This window comes from Aedes albopictus, chromosome 2 (assembly GCF_035046485.1).
Source record: "Aedes albopictus strain Foshan chromosome 2, AalbF5, whole genome shotgun sequence".
NCBI classification, from domain to species: domain Eukaryota; kingdom Metazoa; phylum Arthropoda; class Insecta; order Diptera; family Culicidae; genus Aedes; species Aedes albopictus.
In genome coordinates this window covers 497,626,718-497,642,122 of record NC_085137.1, presented here as the reverse complement: position 1 = coordinate 497,642,122, position 15,405 = coordinate 497,626,718, and the positions used below count along the sequence as shown (strand labels likewise).

At 42.3% G+C, this 15,405-nt stretch overlaps 2 protein-coding genes across 2 annotated transcripts; one reads left to right on the top strand and one right to left on the bottom strand.

The window, feature by feature from the left end:
* Positions 1 to 3,147: 3,147 nt before the first annotated feature.
* LOC134287488 (uncharacterized) lies at positions 3,148 to 4,422 on the bottom strand. Its single transcript, XM_062849367.1, has 2 exons — positions 4,347 to 4,422; positions 3,148 to 4,267 (listed from the first exon to the last, which is right to left on the bottom strand). The coding sequence occupies exons 1-2, from the start codon at positions 4,363 to 4,365 to the stop codon at positions 3,303 to 3,305; spliced, it is 984 nt and encodes a 327-aa protein (XP_062705351.1). The 5' UTR covers positions 4,366 to 4,422; the 3' UTR covers positions 3,148 to 3,302.
* Positions 4,423 to 4,582: 160 nt separating this feature from the next.
* On the top strand, positions 4,583 to 10,174 carry LOC109622503 (conserved oligomeric Golgi complex subunit 6). Its single transcript, XM_020076863.3, has 4 exons — positions 4,583 to 4,917; positions 8,243 to 9,136; positions 9,284 to 9,835; positions 9,904 to 10,174. The coding sequence occupies exons 1-4, from the start codon at positions 4,723 to 4,725 to the stop codon at positions 10,132 to 10,134; spliced, it is 1,872 nt and encodes a 623-aa protein (XP_019932422.3). The 5' UTR covers positions 4,583 to 4,722; the 3' UTR covers positions 10,135 to 10,174.
* Positions 10,175 to 15,405: the final 5,231 nt, after the last annotated feature.

Genomic DNA, 15,405 nt, shown 5'->3' with positions numbered 1-15,405 from the left:
AATCCTGACGAGTCACATCAGGAACATAGAATAGATGATCGAAAAGGTTACGTTTCAACATATAATCTTCATTCATTGAGTATATTGGATTTATTTTGAAAGTTTTTAACCCTCTAATACCCAATTTTTTATTTTGATCTAAATATCATTTTTCGTCATCTAAAATCGATTTAAACATGTTTTGGAAGATGATACTTTTTAATTCTCGATTTTGTGATTTTCGGTTTTTGATTTTTCTAATTTTTATTTTTGAACATCAACAAACTTTTATATTTTTCCTAGAAGCCTCTTTGGGATACTGATTTTTTTGACGAAAACATTTTAAGACTTTAGGATTATTTTTGAAATATTTTTATTTTAAATTTCTTTCAATGAAAATTTTATTTTTTCGTGTAATTTTAAGGAAAGTAATTTTAGAGTGTATTTGACTCCCTTAAACTATTCTACTATGATAGAATGATTTGGGAAAAATCTAAAATATGTTAATTTTAGCGATTTAATACAAAATAATCAATGATTTCTTAAAGGTGACTAAAACATCAATTTTTCAATGATTTTTGAAAAATGTAAATACGCTTTAGAAGACACCAAAAACTATTTTAAGATATACATACAAAACAGTCCTAAATATCACCCAAAAATATAAAAATTTTGATTGTCCACGAAACAAAAATTACAAAAATGCTCAAACTATACCCCGTCTAAAGGCGGGGTTGGGTATTAGAGGGTTAATATGCTCATATGTCCCTTTAGATCACTTTCAGCGAATCTACAGGACCTTCTTAGCCTCAGAGCACTTTTAACCGCATCCATTTGTATATACTCATGTAATTGAGGAAGATTTAACATAGCGTCAAAAGCTTTAGATGGAGTGCTACGCATTGCCCCACATAGTGAAGCAGTAGCAAGTCTTTGAAGCTTGTTCAACTTTGTTTGAGTAGTGGCTTGTTTGGTTTTTTTTTTCCACCAAATAATAGATGCATACGAAATAATCGGTTTCACAATGGCCGTATAAATCCAAAGTATCATTTTTGGTTTTAAACCCCATTTTCTACCAAAAGTTCTCTTGCAGCCCCAGAAAGCATTTCTTGCTTTATTTAACTGTTGTTCAACATGTTTGTTCCATCAAAGTTTGCTATCTAAAATTACTCCTAAAGCGCTGTTTGCAGATCAGAAGGAATTTCTCAGCCTATCTTGATGCATGGGAAATTCCTTGCCTGAATCGCTCAAGAAATCGGTTTTTGTTCGATCGCAGTACGCAGTAGCGAAGAAATGACAGTTCAAATGGCAGCCACCGAAGAAAGTTTCTGCCAGAAATCACTCAAGAAGTTTCTTGAGCGATTCCTTTCGAACTCGAAACTGCGCTTAAGTATTTAACCTCCGTAGCAAGAGACAGCATAGCATCTCCTAATTTTAGCTCTGTCATAGACATTTTGCGTCGTCTAGTAAACGGTACAATAATTGTTGTTTTTGTAGGATTCTATCAACATAATCTGTTGGGGGAATTATTTTATTTTTCCTACTTACAACCCACATCCGACATTTTTTTTAAGTGGGAATGGTGGAACTTTCAATTCCCTCGGTCGCACGTACATTAGTTTTGCATTTTGTTCCACCATTTCCGTGAAAAATGAGATCCGGCTTGTGCAAGTGAGGAGTTGAGGTTAGAATTGTAGGATATTCTAGGTTAGATTTGCTATCCACTTCGCCTGAACGAGTTATACCATAGACTTAATACCTTCGGATCACACTCATTTACTCGTAAATCTCAATCTGACTGTAAAAATAATGAATTTCTTTCCAATGTTTTGAAACCCCGAACGAATTTGACATTGCTTTCGGGAAGCATCATCACGACGACGACGACAACACTCCCAAGCGGTCGAATCGTCGTTTTGGGGGCGAATTCTCATTAATAGGTTCCCACTTCATGAGCGTAGCGTGAGCGTGAGTGTTGAGCAAGAACCCAACTCCACGGTGACGAGGAGCGTGTTCTCCTCATAGGCTAGAGTATAGCAGAATTGGCTTATTTAGCGGTGTTGAGATATTCTGAATCTGCATGCCAAACTGAGCCGAAATCCAATTTTTCGTGAATTTTGGTGCCCGGGAACCCATTTTTAAATCAATTAGAAGTTTGTATGGAAGCGATTTGTCTAGTCACTCCTCGTAACGTTTTGTACTGGGCGGAGCTGTCAAACCCAGTTGTCAAAAGATGATTTCAAAAAATCTTTTCAAAATTGATTTAGGTATACCAAAATACAGATCTGAAAATCGGAAAAAAATCTGGTTTAGACAAATGTGCTCTTTTGTATACAATCAAAAAATAAGTATATTTTTCAAAATTTAAAAACCCAATTTGACTCGACGCCAATCTGTGTTGGCCTATGTTCGACCAACGTCATGCGGCATGCCTCATTGGCTAGTTGTGCCAGTTTACCCTGTTGGGCTAGGGTTAGTACATTCCAAGTTCCAATTCTTGTCCGTTGTTTCGCGTTAAGCCAAACTGACTCCGAATCAGAAGCCACACTCTTATTTCACAAACTCATCTCTCTTTCGGCTTAGATGCCAATCCACAACACACTAAGCCGAAAGAGTTTGTGAAATAGGAGTGTTCAAGGTTGCCTGTCCAGATTACTTTGATTATCCCCTGTACATCTCTGATAGTTCAGTATAGCAACGATACCGTTGTTGACAAGCACACATGTTCGAGGCATGACACGCGACTTTTTCATTTAACGTTTACTGAAAATAGCAAACTCCGGCTTCACAAGGTTTCCTCTCCTTACGAAAGTAAGTTTCTTGGACTAAAGCCACTTCTACTACCATTTTGCATAAGTCTGCAAAGATTGTTCCTTGCTGTTATTTCTTGCTGAAGATATGTAGATCAAAGTATCCTAACCGTAACCACTATCTAAACTAGGCAAGATTAAACTCTTTACATTCACAGCACAAAAAAATAACAGCAGCAATAAATCAGATCGGTATCTATCGGAATACACCAAAGACGAGAATATCATATAGGTCAAAATTTCAAACTAATCAATAACATCTTCATAATCTTACCCTTATTCAGCTTCAAGTTTGAGACTGAAAGAGGGGCAGCTGATTGGTTCCGTTTGCGGCTAGGAACCAACCCCCCCTCAAATCATTTCTAAGCACGACGGTTAGCATTTAGGCATGTAATTCTCTTTGGTCCACTTTGTTTATTTCTCTAGATTTAAAAAATTACATTGTGCTTAAAACCTACCAATCGAAGATAAAAGTGTGATATGCACATAGGTATGTACCTTGTTCCAACAAACTTACATGAAATTATTCAAGGGCGCCGACAGCGTCCGTCGCACCCTACCATGGTGTCGCCGGGCCAATAACGACGCCGTTGCCAGAGGGGCATTCAAACGCCGATACTTGGGCGGTGACTTGCCCAGTCCGGAATCATCGAACGACTTCCAACGCTTCAGTGCACTTGAGGAAATCGTCCCAGCAACAACCGGAACGACCTGATCCTGGCCAGTGGCAGTCGAAATAGGTTTGTCGGGAGTGGCAGTCGAAGCACCGCCGTTCAACAGCTTGTAGCAATCCATTCCCGGTTCCAGCAGGTCTTGCAGGCATATGCCCTTGGCGGTGAGAGCCAGCACGCGCTCGCAAATGTCTTCTACCTTCAGGATCGGTTTCTCAACAGTTTCATCACTTGTGTAGACCAGTTCCGAGAGCAGCTGGCAGAATCGTTGCTTTAGGTTTGCATCCAGCGAGTGAAGAACGGTGGCAGTCGCCGGCGCAGCAACCAGCTGCACGTTCAGCGGGGGAAGCTGAACGTTCCTGGCTACTTCGATTGGGCTGGATATGTAGTTGACCAGCTGTTCGAAGTTCATCACGCCGCCGTCGTTCGGAAAGGGTGCGGCGTCGCGGGGTACATTCAACACGTAGTCTTCTTCTTCGGCCATATCGCCAAATTCGAGCGCTTCCAGCTGGATCTGATTGAACCGGGGGTTGATGTACTGGCTGACCGCGTATTCCAGATCGTCAAAGTGTTCCGGTTCGTAGAGCACTTCGCCGTAGAACATTGCCCGAAGGTCTGGGGCGGACATTTCGACGTCCGGTGCAGCCTGACGAAACTGCTCCCAGAAAGCCAGCTGGCGAGCGGCCACGATGGCCGACCGGTCGTACACGTACAGCAACATTCGCTGGGCGAGGCTGCGTTCATGCTCCGGAATGAGAAGATTCGAGCTGACGGCGGATTGCGAACCGGTACCGGAAATGGACAATTCTGTTCGAAGAATGACGGTGCTGATGATATTCAAAATTTGAAAATATTTAATATACAAATGCAGCGCTGGAATACTTACGTGATCCCGAGGAACTCATTTTCACCCAAATCAGCTGATATACCAGCTGTTGATGCTTCGTGAACAGCTGGTGGAATGCAAATGCGAAGACTTGGCGCGCTCTCATTTTTCTCTTTTTTTTTTATTGCGCGCCAAAAATTCAAATTGAACGACACGAGCTGCCGACAAACCCCTCGTCGAGCATGACGTTCAATATTGCAGAGTTCGTCTCCGCGTCAGCTGATTGCCAAAAACAGGTGCTTTGTTTACGTTTTGTGCAATCGCGGGGAGTGAAAAGTTACACGACGGCAAAATTATCAAAATTTAATATTATTTCGTTTATTCGGTGCAATATTGCAGAAATATCAGTCTATCTGGTGCAACAATAAGTAGTGTAATGATGATGGATGACCCACAGAAGGAGGACTACATCCAGAAACGCTTGAACAAAATTCTGGAAACCCGCATCGAAACCGACCGGGAGACGTTGGATGCGTTGGCGGATTTGTCGCAGTTTTATACGGAAAATACGCTGCAATCGAGGCGGAATCTACGAAGCCAGATCGAGCGCCGTAGTTTGGCCATCAACGAGGTGAGATTCTGTCTATTTTGCGCTAGAAGTGCGTATTTTTTACTCTTTTTCATACGATCATAAACGCAAACATTAGTGGGGGAATGTGGGGTACACCGAACTTGATGTATTTTTCTTTTGAGATATCGTTTCGGACGGTACATTTAAAAATCGAACACAACTTTTCAAAAGGACGTAACGTAACTCGCTAAAGTAAACAAATCCGGTTTTTCAGCTGCATGAGTACATAAAAAAGACATCGAGCAAAAGTTTAAGGACATATTTGTTAGAATCCCAAAATGGCCAACTTTGGCAGCTACTCACGATTTTGAAAGCACAAATCTCTTCGTAAACAAAACTCGCTCTCCTGAGCTTCTTATTTTAAGCTTATTACAAGCACAGAGAACAGACATCCAGGCTAGAACAAATATCATTCAGAAAGTTGTGTAAGGATTTGAATCTTTACTTGAGTAAGGTTGCAAACCAATACACGATGACAACACTAACGCCGCCAAACACCATATTGCCATAGTCAGTGGTGAATTGAAACATTTCAAGTGGTGAATTAAATTAGTATGGGAAATTAACCGACTGCAGCGCCACGCTATTGCCACTTGTGTTGCCGATTTCAAATGGCCGTTAAATTCCTTACACAGCTTCGGAACTGGACTTGGATGTCTGTTCTCTGTGTTACAAGTGAGCAAGAACAGAATCATAAAATTCACTGTTGTTTGAAGCTTGCTTCCTAAGATATGATTTGGTTTGATTGGCTTTTATCGGTGAATTGTAATGAAACTCGCATGTATTTCTTGTGCGTAACGCGTTTCGGCTTACTACGCTTCAGCCATCATCAGGCGCAACATGCTGATCCAGACCGAACAGCTTGGCTGGTCAAAATTAAACTTAAAGTTCAATATTGCTTCTTAAGATTTGTACGTCTGAAGTTCTGATGCTCTGTTGAAGCGGGATTTCAAGACGTTTGTTCTTAAATGAATTTCTTCTAAGAAGGCCTACATTTTTGTCTGTTTTTCTCTCTTTCGCTTCGCCCGGCATGGGCGTACCAGATATAGACGCTATTGTGTGGTATGTGTCTGATATTGAGCAACCCTCTGGAACACATAGCGTCCGTTCCGTCGAGGTTTGCGTTTTTTGACAGTTCTCCCATGGGAAATGTGTCAAACTACTGTCACGCACACGCAAACGTATGCATTGTGTGGGGCACTCGCTTGTTCTATCAACTGACAGCTGCTGACGAGATCAGAGGAGGCCACGATGCTTCCTCTACCTTTGGACAGCGTTCGACCACGTCAGACGCACTGCAGTGTGTTGGGTCGGAATTCTCGAGGACCTGAAGCAAGTTGACCGAGCACAGCATTCACATTGTTCGAAGACAACCGTGGGTGCATAGCTATAGCCACATACACCGAATTCAAGCGTGTGAAGCATCATTTCCTTCGCGACCATGTGGCACAAGGGCGACTTCAAATCGAAGCAATCGGCACAGCAAACAACATTGCGGACACGTTCACCAAGCCCCTGGAACTTGAACGTTTCCGCGAACTGAGGACCCTCCTAGGACTTACCGAATCAGGGGGGGGGGGGGGGGTGTTGGAGTAAATCGATATCGCAGTATACTGACCTCCTTGGAAACCGAAGGTTTCCTTAGCAACCTAAGTTTTCTGAAATAAACAACGGAACTAGTTTTTTCATTCCTGTTCAATCTCTCCATCAAGCTAATTGGGTTTTTAAATTAAGAAAAATGTATTGATTTTTTGATTTTATACGAAAGAGCACTTTTTTTCTGAACCAGCATGATTTTTTTTCCAGATTTTTAGAACTTCATTTTGGTACCTAAAATCGCTTTCGAAGAGATTTTTCGAAATCACCTTTTGACAACTGGCCAACTGCTTGACAGCTCCGTCCAATACAAAATGCGACGAGGGGTGATTCGACAAATCCCTCCCATACAAACTTCAAACTGATTTTTAAATAGGTTCCCGGGCACCAAAATTCATGAAAATTTGGATTTCGGCTCAGTTTTGCATGCAGATTCTGAATATAAAATTATCTCAACACCGCTAAAGAAGCCAATTATGTAATAAATAGTCTCTACTGTTAAACTTTGCTGTTTCGGTTCCTTTCTAACCATCAAGAGTCTGTCTGTCTGTCTGTCTGTCTGTCTGTCTGTCTGTCTGTCTGTCTGTCTGTCTGTCTGTCTGTCTGTCTGTCTGTCTGTCTGTCTGTCTGTCTGTCTGTCTGTCTGTCTGTCTGTCTGTCTGTCTGTCTGTCTGTCTGTCTGTCTGTCTGTCTGTCTGTCTGTCTGTCTGTCTGTCTGTCTGTCTGTCTGTCTGTCTGTCTGTCTGTCTGTCTGTCTGTCTGTCTGTCTGTCTGTCTGTCTGTCTGTCTGTCTGTCTGTCTGTCTGTCTGTCTGTCTGTCTGTCTGTCTGTCTGTCTGTCTGTCTGTCTGTCTGTCTGTCTGTCTGTCTGTCTGTCTGTCTGTCTGTCTGTCTGTCTGTCTGTCTGTCTGTCTGTCTGTCTGTCTGTCTGTCTGTCTGTCTGTCTGTCTGTCTGTCTGTCTGTCTGTCTGTCTGTCTGTCTGTCTGTCTGTCTGTCTGTCTGTCTGTCTGTCTGTCTGTCTGTCTGTCTGTCTGTCTGTCTGTCTGTCTGTCTGTCTGTCTGTCTGTCTGTCTGTCTGTCTGTCTGTCTGTCTGTCTGTCTGTCTGTCTGTCTGTCTGTCTGTCTGTCTGTCTGTCTGTCTGTCTGTCTGTCTGTCTGTCTGTCTGTCTGTCTGTCTGTCTGTCTGTCTGTCTGTCTGTCTGTCTGTCTGTCTGTCTGTCTGTCTGTCTGTCTGTCTGTCTGTCTGTCTGTCTGTCTGTCTGTCTGTCTGTCTGTCTGTCTGTCTGTCTGTCTGTCTGTCTGTCTGTCTGTCTGTCTGTCTGTCTGTCTGTCTGTCTGTCTGTCTGTCTGTCTGTCTGTCTGTCTGTCTGTCTGTCTGTCTGTCTGTCTGTCTGTCTGTCTGTCTGTCTGTCTGTCTGTCTGTCTGTCTGTCTGTCTGTCTGTCTGTCTGTCTGTCTGTCTGTCTGTCTGTCTGTCTGTCTGTCTGTCTGTCTGTCTGTCTGTCTGTCTGTCTGTCTGTCTGTCTGTGTATGTGGGTACTTTTGTGGCCAGGGATGGTTCTTAGCTAAGACCTCTGCGATCTATAAAACGGGGGGTTCCCATACAGAGTTTGCCAGGACAACTAGTCATAGATGAATGTCAGCAACGTCTGCGCTAGCATCCCAGTATAGAATACAGATAAGCTTGTACGATTGTTCGTTACATGTTCATGTTATTTACTATTTTCCAGAACTTTCTAGCATCTTTCCGGGAGGTAAAATTGGCACTCGATGACATCTGTGCGGATATCTCTGCCATTGGTCAGTCTGTCGAGGGCATGAAAGCTCAACTGAGCAACACCGAAGCGCAACAGAAGGAGCTGATCCAGCAAGCCAACACGCTCCAGGAAGAGAACAACAAACTCCTACTTCAGCAAAGAATCGCTTCCGGATTTCTTTCTCGTTTTCAGCTTTCGGTTGCCGAACATCAAACTCTGTACGGTGTCAATCGCGACGATCCGATAACGGCCGAGTTTTTCAATGTGCTCGATCACGTTCAAATGATCCACTCCGATTGTAAAACTTTGCTCCAGAGCGGATATCAAACGGCTGCTCTGGATATTATGGAAGAGATGACGCTTCACCAGGAAGCGGCGCTAGAGCGGCTATATCGGTGGACACAGAGCCATTGTCGTAGCGTTGATACCAATGAGATCGGCATGTTGGTAATTCAAGCAATGGCTAGACTACAGGAACGACCCGTTTTGTTCAAATACGTAATCGATGAGTATTCCACGGCCAGAAGATCGGTTGTTGTTCGAAGCTTCATCGATGCACTAACGGTTGGTGGTCCGAATGCAAAACCAATAGAAATGTTAGCACATGATCCCAAGCGTTATATTGGTGATATGTTCGCCTACATTCACCAAATCTTGCCGGTAGAGAGGGAAAACCTGCTGATGTTGGTCAAAATGTGCGATAAGGACATTACCGAACAGACTCAGCTGGCAATGACTAACATTTCCGATGGGCTGTGTCATCCCTTGCGAGTTCGCGTTGAAATGATTCTGAACACGGAGAAGGATACTATTGTTTTGTATTCGATTTCTAACTTGATAAGATTTTATCAGAACATAATCAATAACGTAAGTATAAATGTTTACTCGGAGGCATATGTAAAGCTGTAAAGACCACTTGATCCCAACCAGAACCCCCATTTGGTTGGGAAATCAATTTGCCAAACAGCTACAAAAGTGTTTCAGCGTTCATAAACTAAAATATCCATATTTTAGGTCGTCAAAGGTGGTCAACTGGAACAGTGCATTGCTGATCTTCAAACACATTCCGAGAGCTCATATCTCAGCTCACTAACCTTCCAGGTGAAACAACTGCTGCAAGGACCAAATGAACACAAGCTAGGCCTAGAACCTCCTCAAACCGATCTTGTCCCATCACCCAGCGTTGCAAAACTGCTAAACTTGTTGAAGGAAATCCTCTCGGTAGCCAGCATGGTCGAGGGTAGCCAATCGGACATCCTAAAAATAGTATCCTGCGTAATCGACCCTCTCCTCCAATCGATCCAGGAGTCGGCCTCGCACCTTCCCACTACGGATATGGCAGTTTATTTGCTGAATTCGTTGTATCAAATCGAAAGCGTTCTCACCATCTACGAATACATGGAAGATCGGCTGGAACGGCTGCAGTCTCAATCTGACGCCCAGTTGGATACGTTGACGTCGGAGCAAGCCTCATCGTTGGTGGCCAATCTGAACCTTGGTCCGATCTACACCGTTCTGCAAAGCAGTGCTGCCAACATCGAGCAGCGCCATTTGCAAATGTTTATGGTAAAAACTGCTTCCAATCAATATCGTTTCCGGAATTGATTCTCTCAATTTCCTTTTCTCTTCAACAGTCCAAGCTAGATAGTTTTCTGGAGATGCCGGAAATACTGCTGTTGCCACAGGTTAACCTGTTGCTGAGTGGTAACCATCGGGCCACCGTGCAGAAACGATCCTTCAATGTGATCGTTGCTATCTACAAGCAGATATACGAGCGCATTCACGATCCCAGCAGCGGATACGAACAACCGGAGGTGGTGTTCTCGAAAACTCCCGAACAGGTGGCGGAACTGCTGTGCGGATAAGGTGAGCAAGAGTATAATAAACGTAATATATGTGATCGTTGATATCGCGTCATTCTGTTGATATCACAATCCTTACCCAAGAAATAGACCTAGCTGAATAACAGTTTCTTAAGCTAAAGTTTCCTTAAGTGAGGTTTATTCCACTCCTGTACTTCAAAAGTGTTTGTTGGGTACCTTACCGGTCAGACTAAAGCCTGATTATCCTTTGCTGTACATAGGAGCCGTCTCCATTCTACTCGGTATATGGCTGTCTCCCGTTCCGCACTGCAAAGGGTCCGTAAATCGTCCTCCATTTGATCGACCTACCTAGCTCGCTGCGCACCACGTCTTCTTGTACCGGGCGCGTTTGTCCTTTGCACGTATTCATGCCCATAGAGAACTACTGGTTTAATCAGCGTTTTATAGATAGGTAACTTCGTGTGATGGCGAACTTTGTTCGATCGTAGAGTTCTGCTGCAGAGACCAAAGTAAGCTCGATTTCCTGCCATAATGCGCCTCTGAATTTCTCTGCTGGTGTCGTTGTCGGCGGTAACCAGTGAGCCCAAGTACACGAATTCTTCAACCGCCTCGATTTCATAACCGGCGATATAAATTCGGAGTGGCGGGCGCGGTGATGCCTCCCTGGAGCCCTTTGTCATCATGTACTTTGCCTTCGACACATTAATAACTAATCCGATTCGCTTGGCTTCATTCCTTAGTCGGATGTACGTTTTCCGCCATCGTTTAAAATTTACGAGCTATAATATCAATATCATCATCGAAATCAAGCAGCTGAACGGACTCCGTGAAAATCGTTCCACTCGTGTTTATCTCCGCTCTCCTTATTACACCATCTAAAGCAATGTTGAACAGCAAGCACGAAACACCATCACCTGAACTTTATAGTTTAAAGTGACGTTAATAAAAATGGCCACCATCACCTTTCCGTAACCCTCTGCGAGATTCGAAGGGACTCGAGAGTGTCCCTGATACTCGAACTGCGCACATTACTCGATCCTTGATCAATTGTATCAGTTTATCCGTGAATCAGTAACTCTTCCACCGCTTCGCGATTTCTTCCTGCTGCCGCTTGTTCCTCCGGAAGACTGAGTTCTGTCTGTTCCTCGTCTGTCTATAACGTGCCTCATTCGCTCTCCTACGGTGTTGCAACATTCTCGCCCATTCTGCATTCTTCTAATTTTTCAACTGTTCACATTCTGCGTCGTAGGTACCAGCCGTTTCTGTCATTCGGAGTCGCGAAGGCAGGCTGTATCGTTCGATACGGCGTGCAGGCTGTTTGGCCCACGGGGATGCTGCGGTGATCTGATTTTGTTGCCGCTTATCATGCGCAACCAGAGCACACTAATACCAACATTCACTCAATACAGCAGCGGGAGAAAATAAGGAAAAACGCACTTTGGCGAACAAAGTTTGCAAAAAGAGGTATTGTGTGACTTTTCACAAAGAATTGTCACTCTCTGTAGGAACTTTACCTAAACATCGACACTTTCAAATAGAAAATTATCAAATAATGCAGCTTTTTCATGATCAACACTTTTATGAGATCTAATGTGATGTGAACGTTTTGCACCGATATCCCTCGTAAAAAAAGGTAAACATTCAAATTTCACGACTGTGTTGGTGAATATTTTGGCTGGAGCATAAATTTATGCTCCACGTAAGGAGGCACAATCCAACCTGTCAAACTCCATAGTGAAAAAATAGGATGCCGTCCCCTTGGTTTGGCCCAATTACCGGTCTATACATTTCCTCTCTTCCTATCTGCGCGGTCATGTCGCCGACAACGATCTTCACGTCACGCGGCCAGCAACCATCGTATATTTGCTCTAACTGCATGTAGAACGCTTCTTTCTCGTCATCAGGTCTCCCTTCGTGTGGGCAGTGGACGTTAATGATGCTGTAGTTGAAGAAACGGCCCTTAACTCTCAACATGCACATCCTTGCGTTGATCGGCTGCCACCCGATCACACGTTGTCGCATCTTGCCCAACACTATAAATCCTGTTCCCAGTTCATTGGTGGTGCCACAGCTTTGGTAGAAGGTAGCCGCTCGATGCCCGCTTTTCCACACTTTCTGTCCAGTCCAACAAAGTTCCTGCAACGCCACGATGTCGAAGTTGCGGGGATGTAGTTCGTCGTAGATTATCCTGTCACATCCTGCGAAGCCAAGTGACTTGCAATTTCATGTTCCAAGTTTCCAATCATAGTCCTTATTTCGTCGCGTGAGTCTTTGCCAATTGTATCGAGTCGTTTTTTTTTCCTATGTTATTCGCATTTTTTACGGGTGGCTGATTGGGCCTACGCCAACGCTGCTGTCTCGCCGGAGGGCCATCGTGCCAGTTCTGTTTGACCTCCCAACCAACACTAGGACGACCACGCTGATGGGGCTACCACCTTGGATCTAGCTGGGCGTGGTGCAGCATTTTTTACTCAGCCGCTGGATGCCAGAACAGACGCTGTTTGAGCCGCACCTTCTTGGTGAACAGTCGCTCGGGTCGTGCCTCCTCAATCTAGCTGAAGTCGGAAGGACAACAGTGCCCAGGATGCACTACCAGCTAAGCACACAACTCTTATAGCTGGCGGTCTTTGTCATCGCTTGACCCGTGGATGCATACCTATACGAAAAGAAAAATCCTTATTTAAAGCATAAGAAAATGTTATACATTTGTGTCATTTCATTATTCTAATAAATCGTACTACTTATTAAGAACTCCTAATCAAACATATAAGTTCTGTGTTATGCTTTTCATAAGCGCGACTAATATCGTTTATTTCTTGCTCTCTTATAGTTTATAACATAAAATAATACCGGTTTTTGTCTTGTTTTCCTTCTCAGATTTTTTTTTTATTCTTTAAACTAAGTTTCCGATTTTCAAGTAGATTTATTTAGGATTTTCCTAGTATTATAACATGGGTTGTTCTCAGCCTTGAAATTTGCACTAGCAATACAACTGCAACGGACAAATAAGTGCGGTGAAGACACCGAAACGATCTGACGCAAAATCGCACTTTTATTTGAGATTCCGCACTTCATCGTCGCACTTATAACCGCGCAATGTGCAATAAGTTAACACTTATACTTTTTCGACATTAGAAAAAACTTATACGTTTTACAATCTAGGGTTTTTTTTAACTCTTTTCCTTAAAAAAGCTACATTTAGCTAGTCGTTTGTATTAATGTATCTTAAATAAATTTGAATTGTTCTCAGCTGGAAGATAAACCAAATCTCTGAAATGTAACTGAAAATATTAAATGTAGTAACGTTGAATTCCAGAAATAAATTTAATTTAATTGAATTATACTTTTTTACTGATGTCGGTTATGTATTGTATTTCCTTCCTTAATGCAGTATTTGTGGTAATGTTATGAAAATTATTATGTTGTCCCTAATTAGTTTCATTAACATAATGTAATATAATAAATAATTAAATTTCTATACGTGTAGATTGTAAAGTATTCCAAAAAAAATCACTCACTCGATTTCCAGAAATCGATTCTCCGAGACGTTTCTCAAATGTTGTTCTAATATTTAGTTTGGCTCAACCCGGTTTGGCCCTAGGATAGGATACGACAACTAGTCAGCCCAAAAGAGACCAATTTGGGGACCAATAATCTTAGCAACGCGGGAAAACAAGACAGCAAGCTGTGAAATTAGACAGAGAAGTTGCAGGTGTCACATCCTATCGTAGGTTTGGCCCTTCTTGTGTTTGCACGGTGTGTCTGGTGGACAATATTAATTAAAAAAAAATCGGTATCGCTAAGACACCCACCAAACGAAAGCTAGGGTCCCCCCGGATAAAAACTAACCATAGGGTGTTTGGTGAAAACCATTCCTGCACCATACAGTGTACCAGCTACAATAATGTATATTGTAATGAAATGGTTCACTAAAAGCTTCGCACATTGTAGCTTCTATACATTTACATTCGATTTTTATGTAACACTATATTATACTGTTTTTCTTACGTTTGAACCATTCACTTTTCCGAAACATTATTTTTCCGTGCATTATTAATTATTTATTCAGTTTTAGATTTCTTCCGTGCTTTGTTTTGTTGATCTTTGTGACTTTTATGATGCAAAGGAAAGGAAAGAAAAAAGTGAATAAGTTGAAACATCAATTTAAAGTCAATAAAATGTTTAAGGACAAACTTATTAGAATCCCGCTTCAACATTGCATCGAAACTTCAGACGCACAAATCTCAAGAAGCAAGCTTCAAACAACAATGTATTTGATTATTCTGTTCTTGCTCACTTGTAATTAGCTTAAAATGAAAAGCTCAGGTGCGCTGGTTTTGTTTACGAAGAGATTTGTGCCCTCGAAATCGTGAGTAGGTGCCAAAGTCAGCCATTGTGGCGGCCATTTTGGGATTCTAACAAGTCTGTCCTTAAATAAGTAAACCAGAAGTCTTAAGAATCGCAGATCCAAGAGATATGGCGGGCTAGGTATATATGTAGAGTGCGATGAGAGGAATACGATTGACGAACTTTATCTTTGACGTAGAGCCATCTTTAACATATGGACTGGACTGAATACTTAAAGAAATTCTAATATAGGTTCGTCTGTGGATTCGCTTCTTAACCTAACTTATACTTGAATCGAACTTGACAGTTTTCTAATGAGTTGTTAAATACATATGTACGTGTATTTCAAACTTTAGTCAAACTGGAGCCTCAATATTGCAATAACGGTTAAGTACGCTGTAATGATACTTATGTACCTCGTCACCCACTTCATGCAACTACATTAGTGGTCTAATAATGCTCAGCGCGCTCGGCATAGCTCCATCATGCCGCTCAAAGTGTTGCCACAAATAATGCTTAGTTTGCGAAACCCGGTTATCTGGCTGGTGGGGCATGGGAGCCTAAGCTTCAACTGTTAATGCAATCAGAGACTACTCAGACTTCAACTCAGACTTAGACGTGGGCGATCCAATATATTAAAGGTTATCCAAAACGCTCTGGAGAATTCCCAAAGCGCATTCTCATAATGCTAGTAAGCCTAAGATGCCATTAACAGGAGGAAAATGACAAGATAATATAACATTACATGGTTTATGTAATGTAAACCAATACAACATAACAAAAGAGAACCATTCCAAAACCATTTAATTAAATGTATAACCAGTGGTGAAACTACAATTAAAAACAATATATTTACGGTACATTTTGTTGTTTGAAACCATATGTGTACCATACAATGTAGGGTTTATTAAAACCCACGTATCAGTATTTATAACAATTCATTTACAATATAATGTATGGTTTTGC